The sequence below is a fragment of the Lolium perenne genome, chromosome 4, assembly GCF_019359855.2.
Source record: "Lolium perenne isolate Kyuss_39 chromosome 4, Kyuss_2.0, whole genome shotgun sequence".
In the NCBI taxonomy this organism is placed as follows: domain Eukaryota; kingdom Viridiplantae; phylum Streptophyta; class Magnoliopsida; order Poales; family Poaceae; genus Lolium; species Lolium perenne.
Window position 1 is genome coordinate 27,855,326 of NC_067247.2, and position 20,120 is coordinate 27,875,445.

The 20,120-nt window shown below is 44.1% G+C and overlaps 1 protein-coding gene across 2 annotated transcripts; it reads right to left on the minus strand.

Annotated features, from left to right (window-relative positions):
- Window positions 1-1,012: 1,012 nt before the first annotated feature.
- LOC127292003 (uncharacterized) lies at window positions 1,013-6,456 on the minus strand. 2 transcript variants are annotated; one of them, XM_051321347.1, is made up of 12 exons: window positions 6,249-6,456; window positions 5,821-6,147; window positions 5,582-5,725; window positions 5,391-5,474; window positions 5,240-5,277; window positions 5,092-5,133; window positions 4,783-4,833; window positions 4,082-4,177; window positions 3,186-3,275; window positions 2,686-2,751; window positions 1,956-2,086; window positions 1,013-1,482 (listed from the first exon to the last, which is right to left on the minus strand). In XM_051321347.1, the coding sequence occupies exons 1-12, from the start codon at window positions 6,407-6,409 to the stop codon at window positions 1,390-1,392; spliced, it is 1,323 nt and encodes a 440-aa protein (XP_051177307.1). In that variant the 5' UTR covers window positions 6,410-6,456; the 3' UTR covers window positions 1,013-1,389. The 2 variants fall into 2 exon arrangements, with proteins under 2 accessions (XP_051177307.1, XP_051177306.1); XM_051321346.1 differs by having other exon boundaries at window positions 2,686-2,769.
- Window positions 6,457-20,120: the final 13,664 nt, after the last annotated feature.

A 20,120-nucleotide genomic window follows, 5' to 3' on the forward strand; every position in this document is an offset into this window, starting at 1 on the left:
GAATATTGCTCCTCAGTAATCTTTTGCAACACTAGAATATACAAGTTTCTGAATCAGCACAAACACTCCGGCCGAATCTCCGAGAGACGGATCTAGCTGTTTGCGAGAACGGCTTTCGAGGATTAAAACATACATTGGAGCGAATGACCCGCTTCAGCATGCGATAAACGCGCAGGCCGCGAACCTATACGTGCATACCAGAAACAAGGGATACAAGGCACTCAGGGGCTTCCCAAAGTAAATAAGTAACAAGCTGGCATGCACGCAATAACCAAAGGAAAACATATAAACTAGTTGTGCCCACTGGGCAAATCTGTTGATTCCGGCAGTGGCCGAGAGGAGACTCATAGGCATACTCACGTGTGATTAGAGCGCTCAGTCTCGGAACAGATAAACACAAGTGAGCCGTCACAAAACGATCAGCTGACCCGCCGATGCCTCCGCTAGCAACTATTAACAAGTAACCATAATACTCCCAACAAATATAACCATGTAGCATGTGTCATTAACTCCCAACGGATAACCCGATAAGATATCGGTAACGGTAACACGATATAAACAGCACTAACATGCACTACGACTCGCAAGGCAGATCCGATAACCAAACAATAGTTGTAGGTGGTTGGTGGAGGAAATATGGGCTGCTTGAGGTAACAAGTGGATAGGACACGTGACAAGAACGCAACTTAAGGCTAGCATGAGGGAGAAGACAAAATAAAAATAGGTGAGCGACTTCTGCAGAGGCAGAAGTATGGGAAATGCTTGCCTGTTAAAGCTTGCCGAGGGACATCCGGAGATCTTGTCGTATCTCACAACACCACTTCGTGATCCTATCCGAGAAGAAGCAAATGCTGGAACAAACAATGGATGCAAACTTACTACTACGGAAGAAGAACCGGCATGATCAATATGATATGCATGACATGGCAAAGATGATGCAATGCAACTTATCCATATTAAACGGGATCGGAACCCAGACAAACAATTAGAGTTGAAGACAAGAATCTGGAGGTATGTTAAAGCAGGTGCTAAATCTTGTTGCCATGAACAACGTCAGGTTTCACTTGAAAGAACACTCTCAGAGATACATATGCAGATAAGCTTGAGAACATGGCAAATACTACAAATAACTACTTCATCTAGAGCAGCCACGATAGCCCTGACAAGAGCAGCCACTCTCAGAGATACATAATACAGTATTAGAAACTCAGCGACATAGTTGCATGATACCACAATATACAAGTTCTAGGAGGCTTCAGCAAGTCTCAAGTAGGTCACATAAACAGAGTACTGGTACAAAGCAGCAGGATAAATATTTTCTTCTTGTTCCAACAGCTTCTTGTTTCATCAACCGCCCCTCAGGCACAGGTACAAAAGGGCCACCATTTGCTAGGCGTGTTCAAGTTCATGCTGAGGACCTTCCAGGGAAATACTACCATGCGTGCCAGCTCCAGCTCCAGCTCCAGCTTCAGTCATTGACACCTGCACTCCAACAAGTACTCCATGTTAATACTTCCCAATACAGTACGTTATCAGATGATGCATACAAAATAAAACAGCAAGGAAAGCCTCCTACTTACTCAAGTGCCTTGCCAAGAATACATCCCACTTAATGCTGTTGAAATAGTAATAGTACTACTACTAAAACTGAAAGCATTGGCAAAACTGCAACTTAGATGGATTCAATGCAGTAAAAAGATTTTAGCCATTCTAGTGGCTAGCATCTTAACAAGTGAAGTGACCAAAGGTGTGCTGCTATTTGATAAACATTTTAACATTTAACCATGGCTATGTAGAAAAACAACTTTGCAATTCTAGATTGGTACTCAGTGTGTCCATTGAAGCTATTACTCTGCCTTGGTCTTCACATAGAGAAACACAACAATAAGAATTGAAATACTCCATTCTGGACTCTTTAAAGTCAATGATTAAGGTAATGAAACCTTGTTCCTTACCAGACATGCTTCAGAAAAAGGCCCACTTGTCCGTTGCGATTTTGGATGAGGATCTTGCTCAAAAATTATTTCTTCTGTCCTCGGGCGCTTTCTTAGATTTGAATTTTCCGAACTCAAAAGCTTACTCATTCCTGCCCAAGAATTAATACTCTTAAGGATCGCTGCATAAAGTATGAGCTTTTTTAACATGCCTTTAACTCAAAATTGTATGTATAGTGTTCAGTTAACAGTGAAGATGACAAGGACCAAAGATGAACAGATACGCTTCTGAACGAAAGAATCTGAACTTATTTGCTTTCATTACTCTCTGACGATGAATGTTTATTTATTAGTTTTTAGCAGGACCTATATAGTGTAACCATAATCGCGTGTTATGCAGTATAAACACGAAAAACTAGGCTGCCTGATGCAAATTCACTCCTGAAACTACCATGGAGATAATATAAGCAAAACAGCAAAAACAGCTACTAGAGACTTGACAGGGAAAATGGTGTCTTCCACATTATTCAAAAGTTATAGTCACATAGGAACGTGGTAAAAGATAGCACAAAACAGCACAACCAGTTCTATGACTTAACAAATGTAAAGGAAACATGGCATATCACATATTATCATCAGTAATGCATGCATCTACTCGACAAGACATTTGGTGTTCTTAAAACTAACAATATCAATTGAGCAGATGAATTTCATCCTGTATACACACAAACCAAGTGTTCAAATAACTTACCTGCATTTATCACTGCCGAGATCCCAGAGTTTTCAGCATGGCTTGTCAAGTTCACACTCTGTGAGACTGCGGAAACAGGAGCACCTAAACAAGTTTAGCAATTAGAAATCCAGCAGCTACAGGAACTGATGAAGTGTACGATGGTGTTCTTGCATAAAACAAGTAAAAATGTAACCAACATAAGATTAGCAATGGAAAGCCCAAGGAAAAAATAAGTTCCCTGATGTTGATACTTAAGATGACTTCTGTAACTAGGGGCAGACAATGTGCATATGAGCCAAACAGTAAATCAGTAAGTGTTGTGACATAATGAAACATGACAAGGATTGCAGTCACAAGGTTGTAGATTGAAATTGTCAAACAGCCTTTTGGAACATAAGAACAACGGTATGCCATCAATGAAGCAAATATTATTATGATGATGCATATCGCAGCCACAGAGATTTTGTGATTAGTTGATAAGGTGGAAGTTTGTCCAAGTTCGAAAAACAATTATTTACCTGAATTTTTCACAGATGAGATACCGGATATTTTAGCAGGAACTGTCAATGTACCAGACATAGTCTGCAAAACTGGAGCAACATGAGCATCTGCAAGAAATCCAGCAGTTCGTAAATGCAGCAGGTAATGTGCAAAAAACAACATCAGCCTGACAGAAAATGTAATCAAGAATTATCACGCAGATAAAATATAAAGGGAAACAACCAATAACATAACGATAGATTGGAGAACTCAAGGGAAATAAGTTTCAACTGCAGATCTTCTTTAAAGTTAGTAGCTGCTATAGGTAGAGGCAAACAATGTACATGGAAACAAAAAATAATGGACAAAAAATTAGTAGCTGCTATAGGAGGATGCACTGCTAGATATTATATTTTGTTGGACCAGGCTGAAGTAAAACTAAGTGCCTTAAACTAGAACCCTCACACTGGCCAATATAAAACACCAGAACTTTGGCTATCATTCGTCAATTATAATATATACTTATGAATTTCAGAAAAAAAGCCTAACCACTGTTGTGGCCAATTTCAACAATATATAAATATCGCTGGATAATTGTCGAGACATCTCAACCACTGCACATCATCAGTAAATCAAATATCGCCTTCAAAAATGCATGAATTTGGTGATTTCTAACAGCAAATAATTTCAGGAAGAGGTGGACCCAGAATAAAAGGTTGCCAGAGTCAGCTCTTGTATTGCTAACTTTTATTAGCTCATGATAAACTGGCTCTTAATTAACATGTATTTTTCATCACATGTTGTTGGTCGTAGGTGTCAATTGACCCCGCTGCTATAGTGTAGGTCTGTGCCAGATTTCAGGGATCAATTGTGCAGAACCACAGATGGAGATTTGTCTTGGTTTGAAAAGATCAATGGTGTTCGACTAATATACCTGCATTTGCCAGTGAAGGGGTCCCAGCCACAGAGTTTCTAGTAAGATTTGTCAAGGTATTCAACATGGTGTGCGAGACTGTAGCACCAGGAACACCTGCAACGAATTAAACAGGTAATAATGGAGTAGCAGCCAAGCACTGATAAAGTGCAAACAACATCATCAAGAATGACAGGGACTGCAGTTCTGTATTATCACGCACATCAAAGAAAGAATGCAAAGAAACCAACAAAAGACCGGCAGATTTGGAAAATCCAAGGGAAGTGTGTTTTTTACTATAGATACTTCAAAATAACTTTCTACAAATAAGAGCGGACAGTGTGCATAGAAAACACTTTGTGTTGCAACAGAATGTAGATCGGCTGAGGTACCTCAGGCATATAGGCCACAGCACAGAAATATACAAACCATAACTTAGTGGAGCACTTCGAAAGCAACAAATAATTAAAAGTGACTGAAGGGCAATAATAAAATTGGTGAAGCAAGAACAAAGACCTAGTTGAACAAGCATGCAAATGATGCGTGCCCACATAGCTAACAGGGCTGTGGTCTCCAAATTCATAAGGGGAAAAATGTGAAGTTGAAAGAGAAGGAACCGCTAAAACTGATTCGGGAAAATGCTTTAAAGACGTAGCCCACAAGGATTCAACAGATTAGAGAAAATAAGTGGGTACACTGACAAGTGACTAAGCTAAGGTTACCTTCCTTCCCACTTGACTGAAGTTCCAGACTACCAGCTTGTAAACTTTCATCTGAAGGGACACAAGTTGATTAGATTGTATACATGCACATGATCCAAGAGGTTTTTCCAAAGAGTGGACAAGTAAAAATGAGGAAAATATCAGATCAGATCTGGTTGTTACATTTTGTCATGGCAAACCAAAAGGCCTCATAGCTTGCAACTTGCAAGTGTGTTGCAAGCTACCAAATATATCGTGGCTAACAGTAAGTTGAGCACAGCTATAGATGCATAAACAAGACGAGGAAACAAGAGCAGAGGCTAGTATTACCAAGAATATCTACCAGCCACTTCCTTGTCTTGTCTGTCAATCCTGCCACCAAAAAAAGTAAAGATTGCTCTTACCCTCACAGATATATACTATAATCTACGACGAGTGTACTGCTTAAACATAAGAAGCTTGTAAAGACGCATTGTACCAGTGTTTAACTCATGACTGCGAGTTGACGATGGTAGCCTGCAAAACATGTGAGAGTTGCATATGCTTGTCAAAAACCAGCAAGTGCAGATTCGAGGATCCCTTTAAATTCGTCATCTTTGAAGATGATATATATATATATATTTATTTACCTCTTCTTGATCTTAAGGAAGATCTTGGTCAGAGTTTTAGATCCTGGCAGGTCTTGTTCCTTGACGTAGCGCCTCCGACGGTATCTAGGTGAAACAAAGATTACAGGGCAATATTCAGAGTTGCTAGTTGGTAGTGAAAGCCAAGTTTACACATGGACTAGAATGGTATAGATCAAGTGATGAGTAATCACCTGAATCCGATGGGAAGTACATCGTGTGGCATCATTGATCCGGCCGGGAACAGGGCCAGGTCTTTCAGCTCAGGAGCCTTGTAAGCCAAGTCTTGGACGATGAGAGAGGCCTTGTGACGAACGCGGTCCCAGTCCAGTGAGGCCCTGAACAAGGAATATGGGTAAGCTAGCAGTGGCAAAGAGGAAAAATTGCAAGAATGAACTGAGGGGGAATTGAAGATGATGTATCAAGTACTCGCCTGACTCGTTCGGAGTGGAGCAGGGAGAGGACGATGGAACGGAGCCTGAGGGCGTCGTGGGAGACGGAGTCGTCATGCTTGAGGTACCGTGAGTTGTACTTGTAGTTGAAGTACTTGATATCGCGGTTTTTCTGTCCGGCGACCATGCCGGCGAAGGCCCTGTGGTGCCTGAGGAAGTGGATGAGCACCTGGGCCTCGTCGCTCTGCGGGTGCGTGACGGGTCGCAGGAAGCGGGAAACGTAGGTGACGGCGTCGTCCCACAGGCCCTGCTGCACGAGGCGCGACAGGTGCTCGACGCTCATGAGCGCGTCCGTCTCGTTGAGCAGCCTGCGATTGATTGAGCGAGGTAATGGTTAAGAAGCGGGAGGACGGACGGAATCCGACGGATGGGCGGGGCCGGGGAGGAAGAAAGGCTGACTGATTGTTACCCTCGGAGAGCGTCGCGGAAGCCGTGGAGCCAGAGGAAGGTGAGGAGCCGGCGGTGGCGGTACCGCCGCACGCAGCCGTAGTCGACGGGGCCAATGGACTCGCCGTAGGAGGCCACGTCATGTGGCATGACCAAAACGTTATCGGGGACGGAGCTCGCCATGGATGGACGCCGCCGGCGAGACAGTGGGTCTGGGATTTGGGGGTGATTTGGGGGAGGGAGGGCAGAGCCGTTTATATACTATCTGCGTAGATCCCTTCTTCACCCATATTCCCCCCATTCTCCCCCATCCGGCCCCAACTTCACGGGCCCACACTCCCCCAACCTCTCCCCCCAGGCCCAGGCCCCACCAAAGCAACCGGACCCCCTTCTCTTCCTCTACGCCATTTGTGAAAATGCCCCTCTACTTTGCTATAAGTCGGTTTTACAATTTTATTGTCCTTTCTGGTGGGAGCTCGAAAGGACCAAACATAGAGGGGTGGATATGTTTCTATAAATTTTAATATTTTTAAATAATTTTACCCCCTGTTGTGTATAAATAAGATGCTATGTGGTACAACTACAACCTATATCCATGCAAAAAAAAAAAACTACAACCTATATGATAATATAAGGTATTTCAAGCACCACTACAACAGAGGAGGCGGGCGCCAGGAGTTTTAAACATCGAGCCACACGCTAAAATCCGCAATTATTATATGGGTGTTATCACCAGAATTTGACCGGATCAGAGGTGGGCCGCGATCAAGGTTGGGCTTGAAGAATATATATATGGAAGAATATGCGAACCGGCCTTGTATACGAAGTTTGGGCTAGTTTGCCCTTGTATCTGTAAATATGATAGGATACGTGTCGGTTAGTTAGAGTTTGGCTCGTGCACGGTTGGGATTATTCCCACGTTAGAAAGTCTACGGACTATAAATATGTATCTAGGGTTTATGAAATAAACAGCAATCACGTTCACCACAAACCAATCTAGGCGCATCGCCAACTCCCTTGTCTCGAGGGTTTTTTCCGGGTAAGCATCATGCTGCCTAGATCGCATCTTGCGATCTAGGCAGTACACGTTCATCCGCTGTTCATGCGTTGCTCGTACTGAAGCCTTTTTGATGGCGAACAACGTAGTTATCTTAGACGTGTTAGGGTTAGCATTGTTCATCGTATCATACGCTATCGTCGTGCAACCCTGAGACGTCTAGCCGCCCTTACACCTATCTTAGGTGTAAGGGCAGCACCCCGCTTGATCATTATTTAGTAGATCCGATCCGTCATGATTGCTCCTTGTTCTTCAAGGATTAGTTTAATATCTGCATAGTTAGGCCTTACAAACGGGTTGAAGGATCCAGTGGCGCGTAGGGTGTAGTTTGCTAGCCCTAGACAGGATGTTCCGGGGATCAACCTCGTGTTGGTTTTTAGGCCTTGTCTAGGGTCGGTTTACGATCACCGTGCGTGGCCGCCAGGCTCAATCACGAGTAGGATGTTCCGATTATGTGGTGAAAACCCTAAATCGTAGTAGATCGTTTTAGCTTTATATTGATCAAGCAGGACCACCATATATTCGTACACCTCGTGCGAATCATGGGTGGATCGGCTCTTTGAGCCGATTCACAGAACAACCTGAGAGCCGATCGAGGCTCGTATTTAATGTTTACGTGTATGCCATGCAGGAAACTAAGCGAGGCACATCCATCACCTTCCTGACCAGGTATAGGTCAGGTGGCACGCCCTTGCACCAGCATCGGACGTGCGTGCCGAGTCTTTGCGGGCCGTCGCTCGGAGGGACCAGGGCCAGCCGCAGTCCTGGGAGCCTCCCGGCTCTACTGTGTTGCCCGTCGCTGCTCGCCGGTGGGTTTCTGACCGCAACACATTCTGGCACGCCCAGTGGGACAATCTGCGACATCAACCGCATCGCCATCTACATCTGAGATGGCGGACGGCACTCCAGTCACGTACGAGGATCTGACCGAGGAGCTCAAGAAGAAGTATGACGAGGTCAAAGCAATCATCGAAGCCGACCTCATCGGCTCTTTTCACAGAACCCGCTCACATGGCATCAGGTGGAAAGGGTTCTCACCTGAAGGCGCGCTCGATGGAGTGGACCTCTCCGCCCCGTCAGAAGAACGCACCAGGTCCCTGCGTCAGGAGGTTAACTTCATGGTAGTTCATTCGCTACACCGCCATTCTGAGAGCCTGGTGAACACTTTGGAGCGTGTCGCTCTTCGGGTGATCCAGGAAATCATGAGGCATCAGTACTCTCCGTCAGGACCAGCTCTCGGGACTTACCAAGGAGAGATGCCACACCAGACCCGTCCCCCGCAGCCCATCGCGTTGGCAGCACCACAAGTGCCGAATTCACCGGCATATGTCGTCTACAAGATCGGTGGTGACCCTCGTGACTACCAGTTCTGGCATGAGGCGCCTAAGGAGATCCCTCACGGATACACGTGCACATACGTGCCGGGCAGAATCGGGCACTCACAAACCAGGCCTGCAACGGGGACTTCTGGAACAACAGGAGGAACTTCGGGAGCAGATCTTGAGAAGCAGACGTGGCTAGCTAAGTATGCCACTCCGACAAACCTCCAGAGCTCAGCTCCTGCAGTTGGCTCAGAGCTGGAAAAGCAAGCATGGCTGGCTAAGTATGCCACTCCGGCGAATCTTCGGAGTTCGACTCCTGCAGCCAGCACCGCGGATCAAATCAGTACCATCCTGAGAGACCAGTTCGGCATGGTGCCGAAAAGGAGGACAATCGGCTATTCCAAGCCGTACCCCAACGAGTACGAGTTGATCCCGCTACCACCCAAATATCGGCTCCCTGATTTCTCCAAGTTTAATGGATCAGATGGTTCCAGCTCCATCGAGCATGTGAGCCGATATTTGGCACAGCTGGGCACGATCTCAGCATCAGATGAGCTGCGTGTGAGGTTCTTCGCACAGTCCTGATACGTCTCCGACGTATCGATAATTTCTTGTGTTCCATGCCACATTATTGATGATATCTACATGTTTTATGCACACTTTATGTCATATTCGTGCATTTTCTGGAACTAACCTATTAACAAGATGCCGAAGAGCCGATTCTTTGTTTCTGCTGTTTTTGGTTTCAGAAATCCTAGTAACGAAATATTCTCGGAATTGGACGAAATCAACGCCCAGGGTCCTATTTTGCCACGAAGCTTCCAGAAGACCGAAGAGGAGACGAAGTGGGGCCACGAGGTGGCCACACCCTAGGGCGGCGCGGCCCAAGCCTTGGCCGCGCCGGCCTATGGTGTGGGCCCCTCGTGCCGCCTCTTGACCTGCCCTTCCGCCTACTTAAAGCCTCCGTCGCGAAACCCCCAGTACCGAGAGCCACGATACGGAAAACCTTCCAGAGACGCCGCCGCCGCCAATCCCATCTCGGGGGATTCAGGAGATCGCCTCCGGCACCCTGCCGGAGAGGGGAATCATCTCCCGGAGGACTCTACGCCGCCATGGTCGCCTTCGGAGTGATGTGTGAGTAGTCTACCCCTGGACTATGGGTCCATAGCAGTAGCTAGATGGTTGTCTTCTCCCCATTGTGCTTAATTGTCGGATCTTGTGAGCTGCCTAACATGATCAAGATCATCTATCTGTAATTCTATATGTTGCGTTTGTTGGGATCCGATGAATAGAGAATACTATATTATGTTGATTATCAAAGTTATGTCTATGTGTTGTTTATGATCTTGCATGCTCTCCGTTATTAGTAGATGCTTTGGCCAAGTTGATGCTAGTAACTCCAAGAGGGAGTATTTATGCTCGATAGTGGGTTCATGTCTCCGTGAATCTGGAGGAGTGACAAGAACCTCTAAGGTTATGGATGTGCTGTTGCCACTAGGGATAAAACATTGGTGCTATGTTCGAGGATGTAGTCACTGATTACATTACGCGCAATACTTAATGCAATTGTCTGTTGTTAGCAACTTAATACTGGAGGGGGTTCGGATGATAACCTGAAGGTGGACTTTTTAGGCATAGATGCATGCTGGATAGCGGTCTATGTACTTTGTCGTAATGCCCAATTAAATCTCACAATACTCATCATAATATGTATGTGCATGGTCATGCCCTCTTTATTTGTCAATTGCCCAACTGTAATTTGTTCACCCAACATGCTGTTTATCTTATGGGAGAGACACCTCTAGTGAACTGTGGACCCCGGTCCAATTCTCTATACTGAAATACAATCTACTGCAATACTGTTTTACTGTTTTCTGCAAACAATCATCTTCTACACAATACGGTTAATCATTTGTTACAGCAAGCCGGTGAGATTGACAACCTCACTGTTTCGTTGGGGCAAAGTACTTTGGTTGTGTTGTGCAGGTTCCACGTTGGCGCCGGAATCTCTGGTGTTGCGCCGCACTACATCCCGCCGCCATCAACCTTCAACGTGCTTCTTGACTCCTACTGGTTCGATTAAACCTTGGTTTCTTACTGAGGGAAACTTGCCGCTGTGCGCATCACACCTTCCTCTTGGGGTTCCCAACGGACGTGTCAACCGCACGCATCAAGCAAATTTCTCGGCGCCGTTGCCGGGAGATCAAGACACGCTGCAAGGGGAGTCTCCACTTCCCAATCTCTTTACTTTGTTTTTGTCTTGCTTAGTTTTATTTACTACTTTGTTTGCTGCACTAAATCAAAATACAAAAAAATTAGTTGCTAGTTTTACTTTATTTGCTATCTTGTTTGCTATATCAAAAACACAAAAAAAATTAGTTACTTGCATTTACTTTATCTAGTTTGCTTTATTTACTACTGCTAAAATGGCCACCCCTGAAAACACTAAGTTGTGTGACTTCACAACCACAAATAATAATGATTTCTTATGCACACCTATTGCTCCACCTGCTACTACAGCAGAATTCTTTGAAATTAAACCTGTTTTACTGAATCTTGTTATGCGAGAGCAATTTTCTGGTGTTAGTTCTGATGATGCTGCTGCCCATCTTAATAATTTTGTTGAATTATGTGAAATGCAAAAATATAAAGATGTAGATGGTGACATTATAAAATTAAAATTGTTCCCTTTCTCATTAAGAGGAAGAGCTAAAGATTGGTTGCTATCTCTGCCTAAGAATAGTATTGATTCATGGACTAAATGCAAGGATGCTTTTATTGGTAGATATTATCCCCCTGCTAAAATTATATCTTTGAGGAGTAGCATAATGAATTTTAAACAATTAGATACTGAGCATGTTGCACAAGCATGGGAAAGAATGAAATCTTTGGTTAAAAATTGCCCAACCCATGGACTGACTACTTGGATGATCATCCAAACCTTTTATGCAGGACTGAATTTTTTTTCGCGGAATTTATTGGATTCAGCTGTTGGAGGTACCTTTATGTCCATCACTCTTGGTGAAGCAACAAAGCTCCTTGATAATATGATGATTAATTACTCTGAATGGCACACGGAAAGAGCTCCACAAGGTAAGAAGGTAAATTCTGTCGAAGAAACCTCTTCCTTGAGTGATAAGATTGATGCTATTATGTCTATGCTTGTGAATGATAGGACTAATATTGATCCTAATAATGTTCCATTAGCTTCATTGGTTGCACAAGAAGAACATGTTGATGTAAACTTCATTAAAAATAATAATTTCAACAACAATGCTTACCGGAACAATTCTAGTAATAACTATAGGCCATATCCTTCTGCTAATGGTAATGGTTATGGTAATTCTTATGGGAATTCTTACAAAAATAATAGGAGTGTACCCCCTGGACTTGAAGCCATGCTTAAAGAATTTATTAGTACACAAACTGCTTTTAACAAATCTGTTGAAGAAAAGCTTGGGAAAATTGATATACTTGCTTCTAAAGTTGATAGTCTTGCCTCTGATGTTGATCTTTTGAAATCGAAAGTTATGCCTAATAGGGATATTGAAAATAAAATTGTTACTACAGTAAATGCCATCCAAGTTAGAATTAATGAGAATATAAGATTGATGGCTGAATTGCGTGCTAGGTGGGATAGAGAAGAAAATGAAAAACTAGCTAAAGAGAAAAATGTAGCTAAAGTTTGGACTATTACCACCACAAGTAATGTTGATTCTTCACATGTTGCTGCACCTCCTACTATTAATGGTAAAATAATTGGTGTTGGCAATGTTTCTACTCCTAGTGCAAAGCGTACAAAACTGCCTGAAACTGCTAAAACTGCTGAAACTGCCTGTGATAAAACTGCTGAAATTTTTTCCAACATTGGGGATGATGATCCCATTGCTTTAGATTATAATGGTTTGAATCTTGATGATTGCCACATCTCTGAAGTTATAAAGTTCTTGCAAAAACTTGCTAAAAGTCCTAATGCTAGTGCTATAAATTTGGCTTTCACGCAACATATTACAAATGCTCTCATAAAAGCTAGAGAAGAGAAACTAGAGCGCGAAGCCTCTATTCCTAGAAAGCTAGAGGATGGTTGGGAGCCCATCATTAAGATGAAGGTTAAAGATTTTTATTGTAATGCTTTATGTGATCTTGATGCAAGTATTTCCGTTATGCCTAAGAAAATCTATAATATGCTTGACTTGCCACCGCTGAAAAATTGTTATTTGGATGTTAATCTTGCTGATCATTCTACAAAGAAACCTTTGGGGAAAGTTGATAATGTTCGCATTACCGTTAACAATAACCTTGTCCCCGTTGATTTTGTTGTCTTGGATATTGAATGCAATGCATCTTGCCCCATTATATTGGGAAGACCTTTTCTTCGAACTGTTGGTGCTACTATTGATATGAAGGAAGGTAATATTAAATATCAATTTCCTCTCAAGAAAGGTATGGAACACTTCCCTAGAAAGAGAATGAAGTTACCTTTTGATTCTATTATTAGAACAAATTATGATGTTGACACTTCGTCTCTTGATAATACTTGATATACACTTTCTGCGCCTAGCTGAAAGGCGTTAAAGAAAAGCGCTTATGGGAGACAACCCATGGTTTTTACTACAGTACTTTGTTTTTATTTTGTGTCTTGGAAGTTGTTTACTACTGTAGCAACCTCTCCTTATCTTAGTTTAGTGTTTTATTGTGCCAAGTAAAGTCGTTGATAGTAAAGTTCATACTAGATTTGGATTACTGCGCAGAAACAGATTTCTTTGCTGTCACGAATCTGGGCTGTTTTCTCTGTAGATAACTCAGAAAATTATGCCAATTTACGTGAGTGATCCTCAGATATGTACGCAACTTTAATTCAATTTGAGCATTTTCATTTGAGCAAGTCTGGTGCCTCGATAAAATTCGTCAATACGAACTGTTCTATTTTAACAGATTCTGCCTTTTATTTCGCATTGCCTCTTTTGCTATGTTGGATGAATTTCTTTGATCCATTAATGTCCAGTAGCTTTATGCAATGTCCAGAAGTGTTAAGAATGATTGTGTCACCTCTGAACATGTTAATTTTTATTGTCCACTAACCCTCTAATGAGTTGTTCTAAGTTTGGTGTGGAGGAAGTTTTCAAGGATCAAGAGAGGAGTATGATGCAACATGATCAAGGAGAGTGAAAGCTCTAAGCTTGGGGATGCCCCGGTGGTTCACCCCTGCATATTCTAAGAAGACTCAAGCGTCTAAGCTTGGGGATGCCCAAGGCATCCCCTTCTTCATCGACAACATTATCAGGTTCCTCCCCTGAAACTATATTTTTATTCCATCACATCTTATGTGCTTTGCTTGGAGCGTCGGTTTGTTTTTGTTTTTTGTTTTGTTTGAATAAAATGGATCCTAGCATTCACTGTATGGGAGAGAGACACGCTCCGCTGTAGCATATGGACAAGTATGTCCTTAGGCTCTACTCATAGTATTCATGGCGAAGTTTCTTCTTCGTTAAATTGTTTTATGGTTGGAATTGGAAAATGATACATGTACTAATTTGCTATAATGTTTTGGATAATGTGATACTTGGCAATTGTTGTGCTCATGTTTAAGCTCTTGCATCATATACTTTGCACCCATTAATGAAGAAATACATAGAGCATGCTAAAATTTGGTTTGCATATTTGGTTTCTCTAAGGTCTAGATAATTTCTAGTATTGAGTTTGAACAACAAGGAAGATGGTGTAGAGTCTTATAATGTTTACAATGTGTCTTTTATGTGAGTTTTGCTGCACCAGTTCATCCTTGTGTTTGTTTCAAATAACCTTGCTAGCCTAAACCTTGTATCGAGAGGGAATACTTCTCATGCATCCAAAATACTTGAGCCAACCACTATGCCATTTGTGTCCACCATACCTACCTACTACATGGTATTTCTCCGCCATTCCAAAGTAAATTGCTTGAGTGCTACCTTTAAAATTCCATCATTCACCTTTGCAATATATAGCTCATGGGACAAATAGCTTAAAAACTATTGTGGTATTGAATATGTACTTATGCACTTTATCTCTTATTAAGTTGCTTGTTGTGCGATAACCATATTTCTGGGGACGCTATCAACTATTCTTTGTTGAATATCATGTGAGTTGCTATGCATGTTCGTCTTGTCTGAAGTAAGGGAGATCTACCACCTTATGGTTAAGCATGCATATTGTTAGAGAAGAACATTGGGCCGCTAACTAAAGCCATGATTCATGGTGGAAGTTTCAGTTTTGGACATATATCCTCAATCTCATATGAGAATAATAATTGTTGTTACATGCTTATGCATAAAAGAGGAGTCCATTATCTGTTGTCTATGTTGTCCCGGTATGGATGTCTAAGTTGAGAATAATCAATAGCGAGAAATCCGATGCGAGCTTTCTCCTTAGACCTTTGTACAGGCGGCATAGAGGTACCCCATTGTGACACTTGGTTAAAACATGTGTATTGCGATGATCCGGTAGTCCAAGCTAATTAGGACAAGGTGCGGGCACTATTAGTATACTATGCATGAGGCTTGCAACTTGTAAGATATAATTTACATGATACATATGCTTTATTACTACCATTGACAAAATTGTTTCATGTTTTCAAAATAAAAGCTCTAGCACAAATATAGCAATCGATGCTTTTCCTCTATGGAGGACCAATCTTTTACTTTTATGTTGAGTCAGTTCACCTATTTCTCTCCACCTCAAGAAGCAAACACTTGTGTGAACTGTGCATTGATTCCTACATACTTGCATATTGCACTTATTATATTACTCTATGTTGTCAATTATCTATGAGATATACATGTTACAAGTTGAAAGCAACCGCTGAAACTTAATCTTCCTTTGTGTTGCTTCAATACCTTTACTTTGATTTATTGCTTTATGAGTTAACTCTTATGCAAGACTTATTGATGCTTGTCTTGAAGTACTATTCATGAAAAGTCTTTGCTTTATGATTCACTTGTTTACTCATGTCATATACATTGTTTTGATCGCTGCATTCACTACATATGCTTTACAAATAGTATGATCAAGGTTATGATGGCATGTCACTCCAGAAATTATCTTTGTTATCGTTTTACCTGCTCGGGACGAGCAGAACTAAGCTTGGGGATACTGATACGTCTCCGACGTATCGATAATTTCTTGTGTTCCATGCCACATTATTGATGATATCTACATGTTTTATGCACACTTTATGTCATATTCGTGCATTTTCTGGAACTAACCTATTAACAAGATGCCGAAGAGCCGATTCTTTGTTTTTACGCTGTTTTTGGTTTCAGAAATCCTAGTAACGAAATATTCTCGAAATTGGACGAAATCAACGCCTGTGGTCCTATTTTGCCACGAAGCTTCGAGAAGACCGAAGAGGAGACGAAGTGGGGCCACGAGGTGGCCACACCCTAGGCGGCGCGGCCCAAGCCTTGGCCGCGCCGGCCTATGGTGTGGGCCCTCGTGCCGCCTCTTGACCTGCCCTTCGCCTACTTAAAGCCTCCGTCGCGAAACCCCCGATGCGAGAGCCACGATACGGAAAACCTTCCAGAGACGCCGCCGCCGCCAATCCCATCTCGGGGGATTCAGGAGATCGCCTCCGGCACCCTGCCGGAGAGGGGAATCATCTCCCGGAGGACTCTACGCCGCCATGGTCTCCTCCGGAGTGATGTGTGAGTAGTCTACCCCTGGACTATGGGTCCATAGCAGTAGCTAGATGGTTGTCTTCTCCCCATTGTGCTTAATTGTCGGATCTTGTGAGCTGCCTAACATGATCAAGATCATCTATCTGTAATTCTATATGTTGCGTTTGTTGGGATCCGATGAATAGAGAATACTATATTATGTTGATTATCAAAGTTATGTCTATGTGTTGTTTATGATCTTGCATGCTCTCCGTTATTAGTAGATGCTTTGGCCAAGTTGATGCTAGTAACTCCAAGAGGGAGTATTTATGCTCGATAGTGGGTTCATGTCTCCGTGAATCTGGAGGAGTGACAAGAACCTCTAAGGTTATGGATCTGTTGTTGCCACTAGGGATAAAACATTGGTGCTATGTTCGAGGATGTAGTCACTGATTACATTACGCGCAATACTTAATGCAATTGTCTGTTGTTAGCAACTTAATACTGGGGGGGGTTCGGATGATAACCTGAAGGTGGACTTTTTAGGCATAGATGCATGCTGGATAGCGGTCTATGTACTTTGTCGTAATGCCCAATTAAATCTCACAATACTCATCATAATATGTATGTGCATGGTCATGCCCTCTTTATTTGTCAATTGCCCAACTGTAATTTGTTCACCCAACATGCTGTTTATCTTATGGGAGAGACACCTCTAGTGAACTGTGGACCCCGGTCCAATTCTCTATACTGAAATACAATCTCTTGCACATCTTGTTTTCTTGTTTTTACGCAAACAATCATCTTCTACACAATATGGTTAATCCTTTGTTACAGCAAGCCGGTGAGATTGACAACCTCACTGTTTCGTTGGGGCAAAATACTTTGGTTGTGTTGTGCAGGTTCCACGTTGGCGCCAGAATCTCTGGTGTTGCGCCGCACTACATCCCGCCGCCATCAACCTTCAACGTGCTTCTTGACTCCTACTGGTTCGATTAAACCTTGGTTTCTTACTGAGGGAAACTTGCCGCTGTGCGCATCACACCTTCCTCTTGGGGTTCCCAACGGACGTGTCAACTGCACGCATCAAGTCCCTCACAGGATCGGCTTTCGGGTGGTACACCTCGCTGCCACCAGACTCAATCCGGACGTGGAAGCAGTTGGAAGAGCAGTTCCACATGCAGTATCACTCAGAGGCTTCCGAGGCCGGCATTGCCGATCTAGCACAAGTACGTCAGAAGCGTGGAGAAACTGTGGCAGAATACGTCCAGCGCTTCAGAACTGTTAGGAACCGATGTTATTCGGCTCGTGTGACTGAAAAAGAAGCAGTCGAGTTGGCAGTGGTGGGCCTTGCATCACCAATCAAGGATATGGCCTCCCAAGCAGACTACCCTTCACTAGCGCACATGGTTCAGAAACTGACGTTATATGAACAGCGCCACCCAGACTTGTACCAGGACAAATTCAAGCGTGCGGTAGTCCTGGTTGAGACAGAAGAAGATGAAGGGTCTGCGGGAGATCAAGAGGTAGCAGTGGCTGAATGGACTCGGGGGGCAACCCCCATATCCTGCAAATGGGTTAAGCCACCAGGTCCGCCCAGAGGGTTTGATTTCGACGTAACTAAAACTGAGCAAATTTTTGACCTCTTACTTAAGGAGAAGCAGCTGAAGTTACCCGAAGGCCTCAAAATCCCCACGGTACAGGAGCTGAACGGAAAGCCATACTGCAAATGGCATAACTCGTTCTCCCATACCACCAACGACTGTAGGGTGTGGCGTCAGCAGATCCAAATGGCGATAGAACAAGGACGTCTAATTTTCAGCCAGTACGCCATGAAAGTCGACACACACCCTTTCCCCGCCGTTAACATGGTGGAGTGCACTTACCCTGGAGGGTGCCAGCCAGGATTCTCGTTCAACATCAACATGGTAGCACCTGGACACCACTCTGGTAAGGACGGAGACAAGGGCAGCTGCTCTCGTAGCAAGGACACAGAGGAAGCCGTTCCACGCGATCGGCTCCGTCACGATGGCAAGCGCTACATCACAGAGGGAGAAGTAAGGAATGTGAGATATCAGCGACTTCTCTCTGATCACCTCCTCAACAAGTATGTGAGTCAATATGACCAACGCCGACGACCCAACGACGATGGTGAAAGAGATCGTCTGGCTAGGGACGCCAGGAGACATCGTCAGCATGATCGTGATGAGGAGAAGTACGAGCGCCGTGCCAAGGAAAAGTCAAGGGAGGAAGACGACGAGGATAGGCACTGGGACTGTCCCTTCTTCAGACACTGCTAGGATTCAGGAATGAGCCGATTGCCTACAATCGGCAACTGCCCAGAATGTAGACAGAAGAGGAAGGATGCAGCTAACGTGTCCGTGTTCCAACGTCTAGGGCCTCTCCCGCCTCAGAACAAGCACGCTGAGTCCCCTCGGGTGGAAGATCTCGAGGATTTGGAAGACGATGATGAAGAAGAAGAAGACAGGTACCACCGGCCAAGGTGGTGCCCTGATGGACTCAGCCGTTCCCAAAAGCGTAGGGTTCAGCGACTGCGTGGCTTGGAGGAAGCCGAAAGGTTATACCTGCACACGCTAAGGAAGGCGCGGCCTGATCTGGCCGCGAAAATTCAACGAACCCTGGATGAAGAGGGTCGACCACAAAAAATGGAGTGGCGCCCCAAGCAAAGGAAAGCCGATGATGAAACATCGGTGGCACAAACATGGTGTTCATCCTTCGACGGAGTTTAGTGCTCCGAGTTAGACGAGGCACCCGTGGCACAACTTGACTGCGGCCCACGGCCAGTTATCTTTGAGAAGCCACGAGAAAGAAGCTACAGACATCTGAAGGCCCTGTACTTGCGAGGTTATATCAATGGGCAGCCTGTCAACAAGATGCTGGTGGACACCGGAGCGCGATCAACATTATGCCATACTCCATGCTACGTCGGTTGGGACGCTCTAGCTCGGATCTGATCAAGACCAACGTGACATTGAGCGATTTCAATGGCCAAGCGTCTGACGCACAAGGTGTTCTGAATGTGGATCTGATCGTAGGAAGGAAAACCATCCCTACGACGTTCTTTATTGTCGATAGCAAGAGCACCTATGTTGTCCTGCTAGGAAGAGATTGGATCCACGCCAACTGTTGCATTCCATCCACGATGCACCAATGCGTAATACAGTGGGATGGAGATGAAGTAGAGGTCGTCCATGCAGATGACTCAGCCGAGATTTCAACGGCTGGCATGAACGCTTGGGAGACAACAGGCCAAGAGCCACTCTCAGGCATCAATTTGGACGATTGCGAGCGCATCGACGTGACGAAGGACAGGTTTAGGCTGGTCTTATCCACCGGCCTGACCGTCTAGCAAGAACAAACCTATGGACAAACGTGGCGAGGCCGATCCTTGGGATCGGCCCCAAAGATCTATGGAGGAACATTGCAAAACCTTCATTGAGCGATTCAATCAACGTGGAGGCCGATTCCAGCAATCGGCCAAAATTATCCTCACCACACATTCTGTCTGTGTTCAACGTCGATCTAATGGGCAGCGGTTTTACGTCGGCTGATGAGAGTCAACACTAGTCCTAATGGAGCCGACGTTCAAATACAGTGCCTTGGCTAACTACAGAGCCGATATCCGCAGTTACCTGGCAGATTCGGCTCGGGGGGCACCTAATCAGATGAACATGTGTGCAGTAAGATATTGGGGGCCGATAGGAAAATCGGCCAGTAAAAAAAAAATTTCTCATGGTATACAGCCGATGCACGGACATCGACTTTAGAGCTAAGAAACAAAGCCGATGCACAGCCATCGACTCTAGTACAATTACACAAGATCTACCAGCTGCGTGTTCAAGACGCAGATTTTCACCAAGTCG

Bases quoted from the DNA above. Each gene is read 5' to 3' on its own strand.
- LOC127292003 (XM_051321346.1), bottom strand. From the start codon at position 6,409: ATGGCGAGCTCCGTCCCCGATAACGTTTTGGTCATGCCACATGACGTG. The intron at 4,178-4,782 runs GTAACCTTAGCT...AATTCGTTGCAG, and splicing joins TCAGTCAAGTGGGAAGGAAG to GTGTTCCTGGTGCTACAGTC. The intron at 1,483-1,955 runs GTAAGGAACAAG...GTTGGAGTGCAG, and splicing joins CTTTTTCTGAAGCATGTCTG to GTGTCAATGACTGAAGCTGG.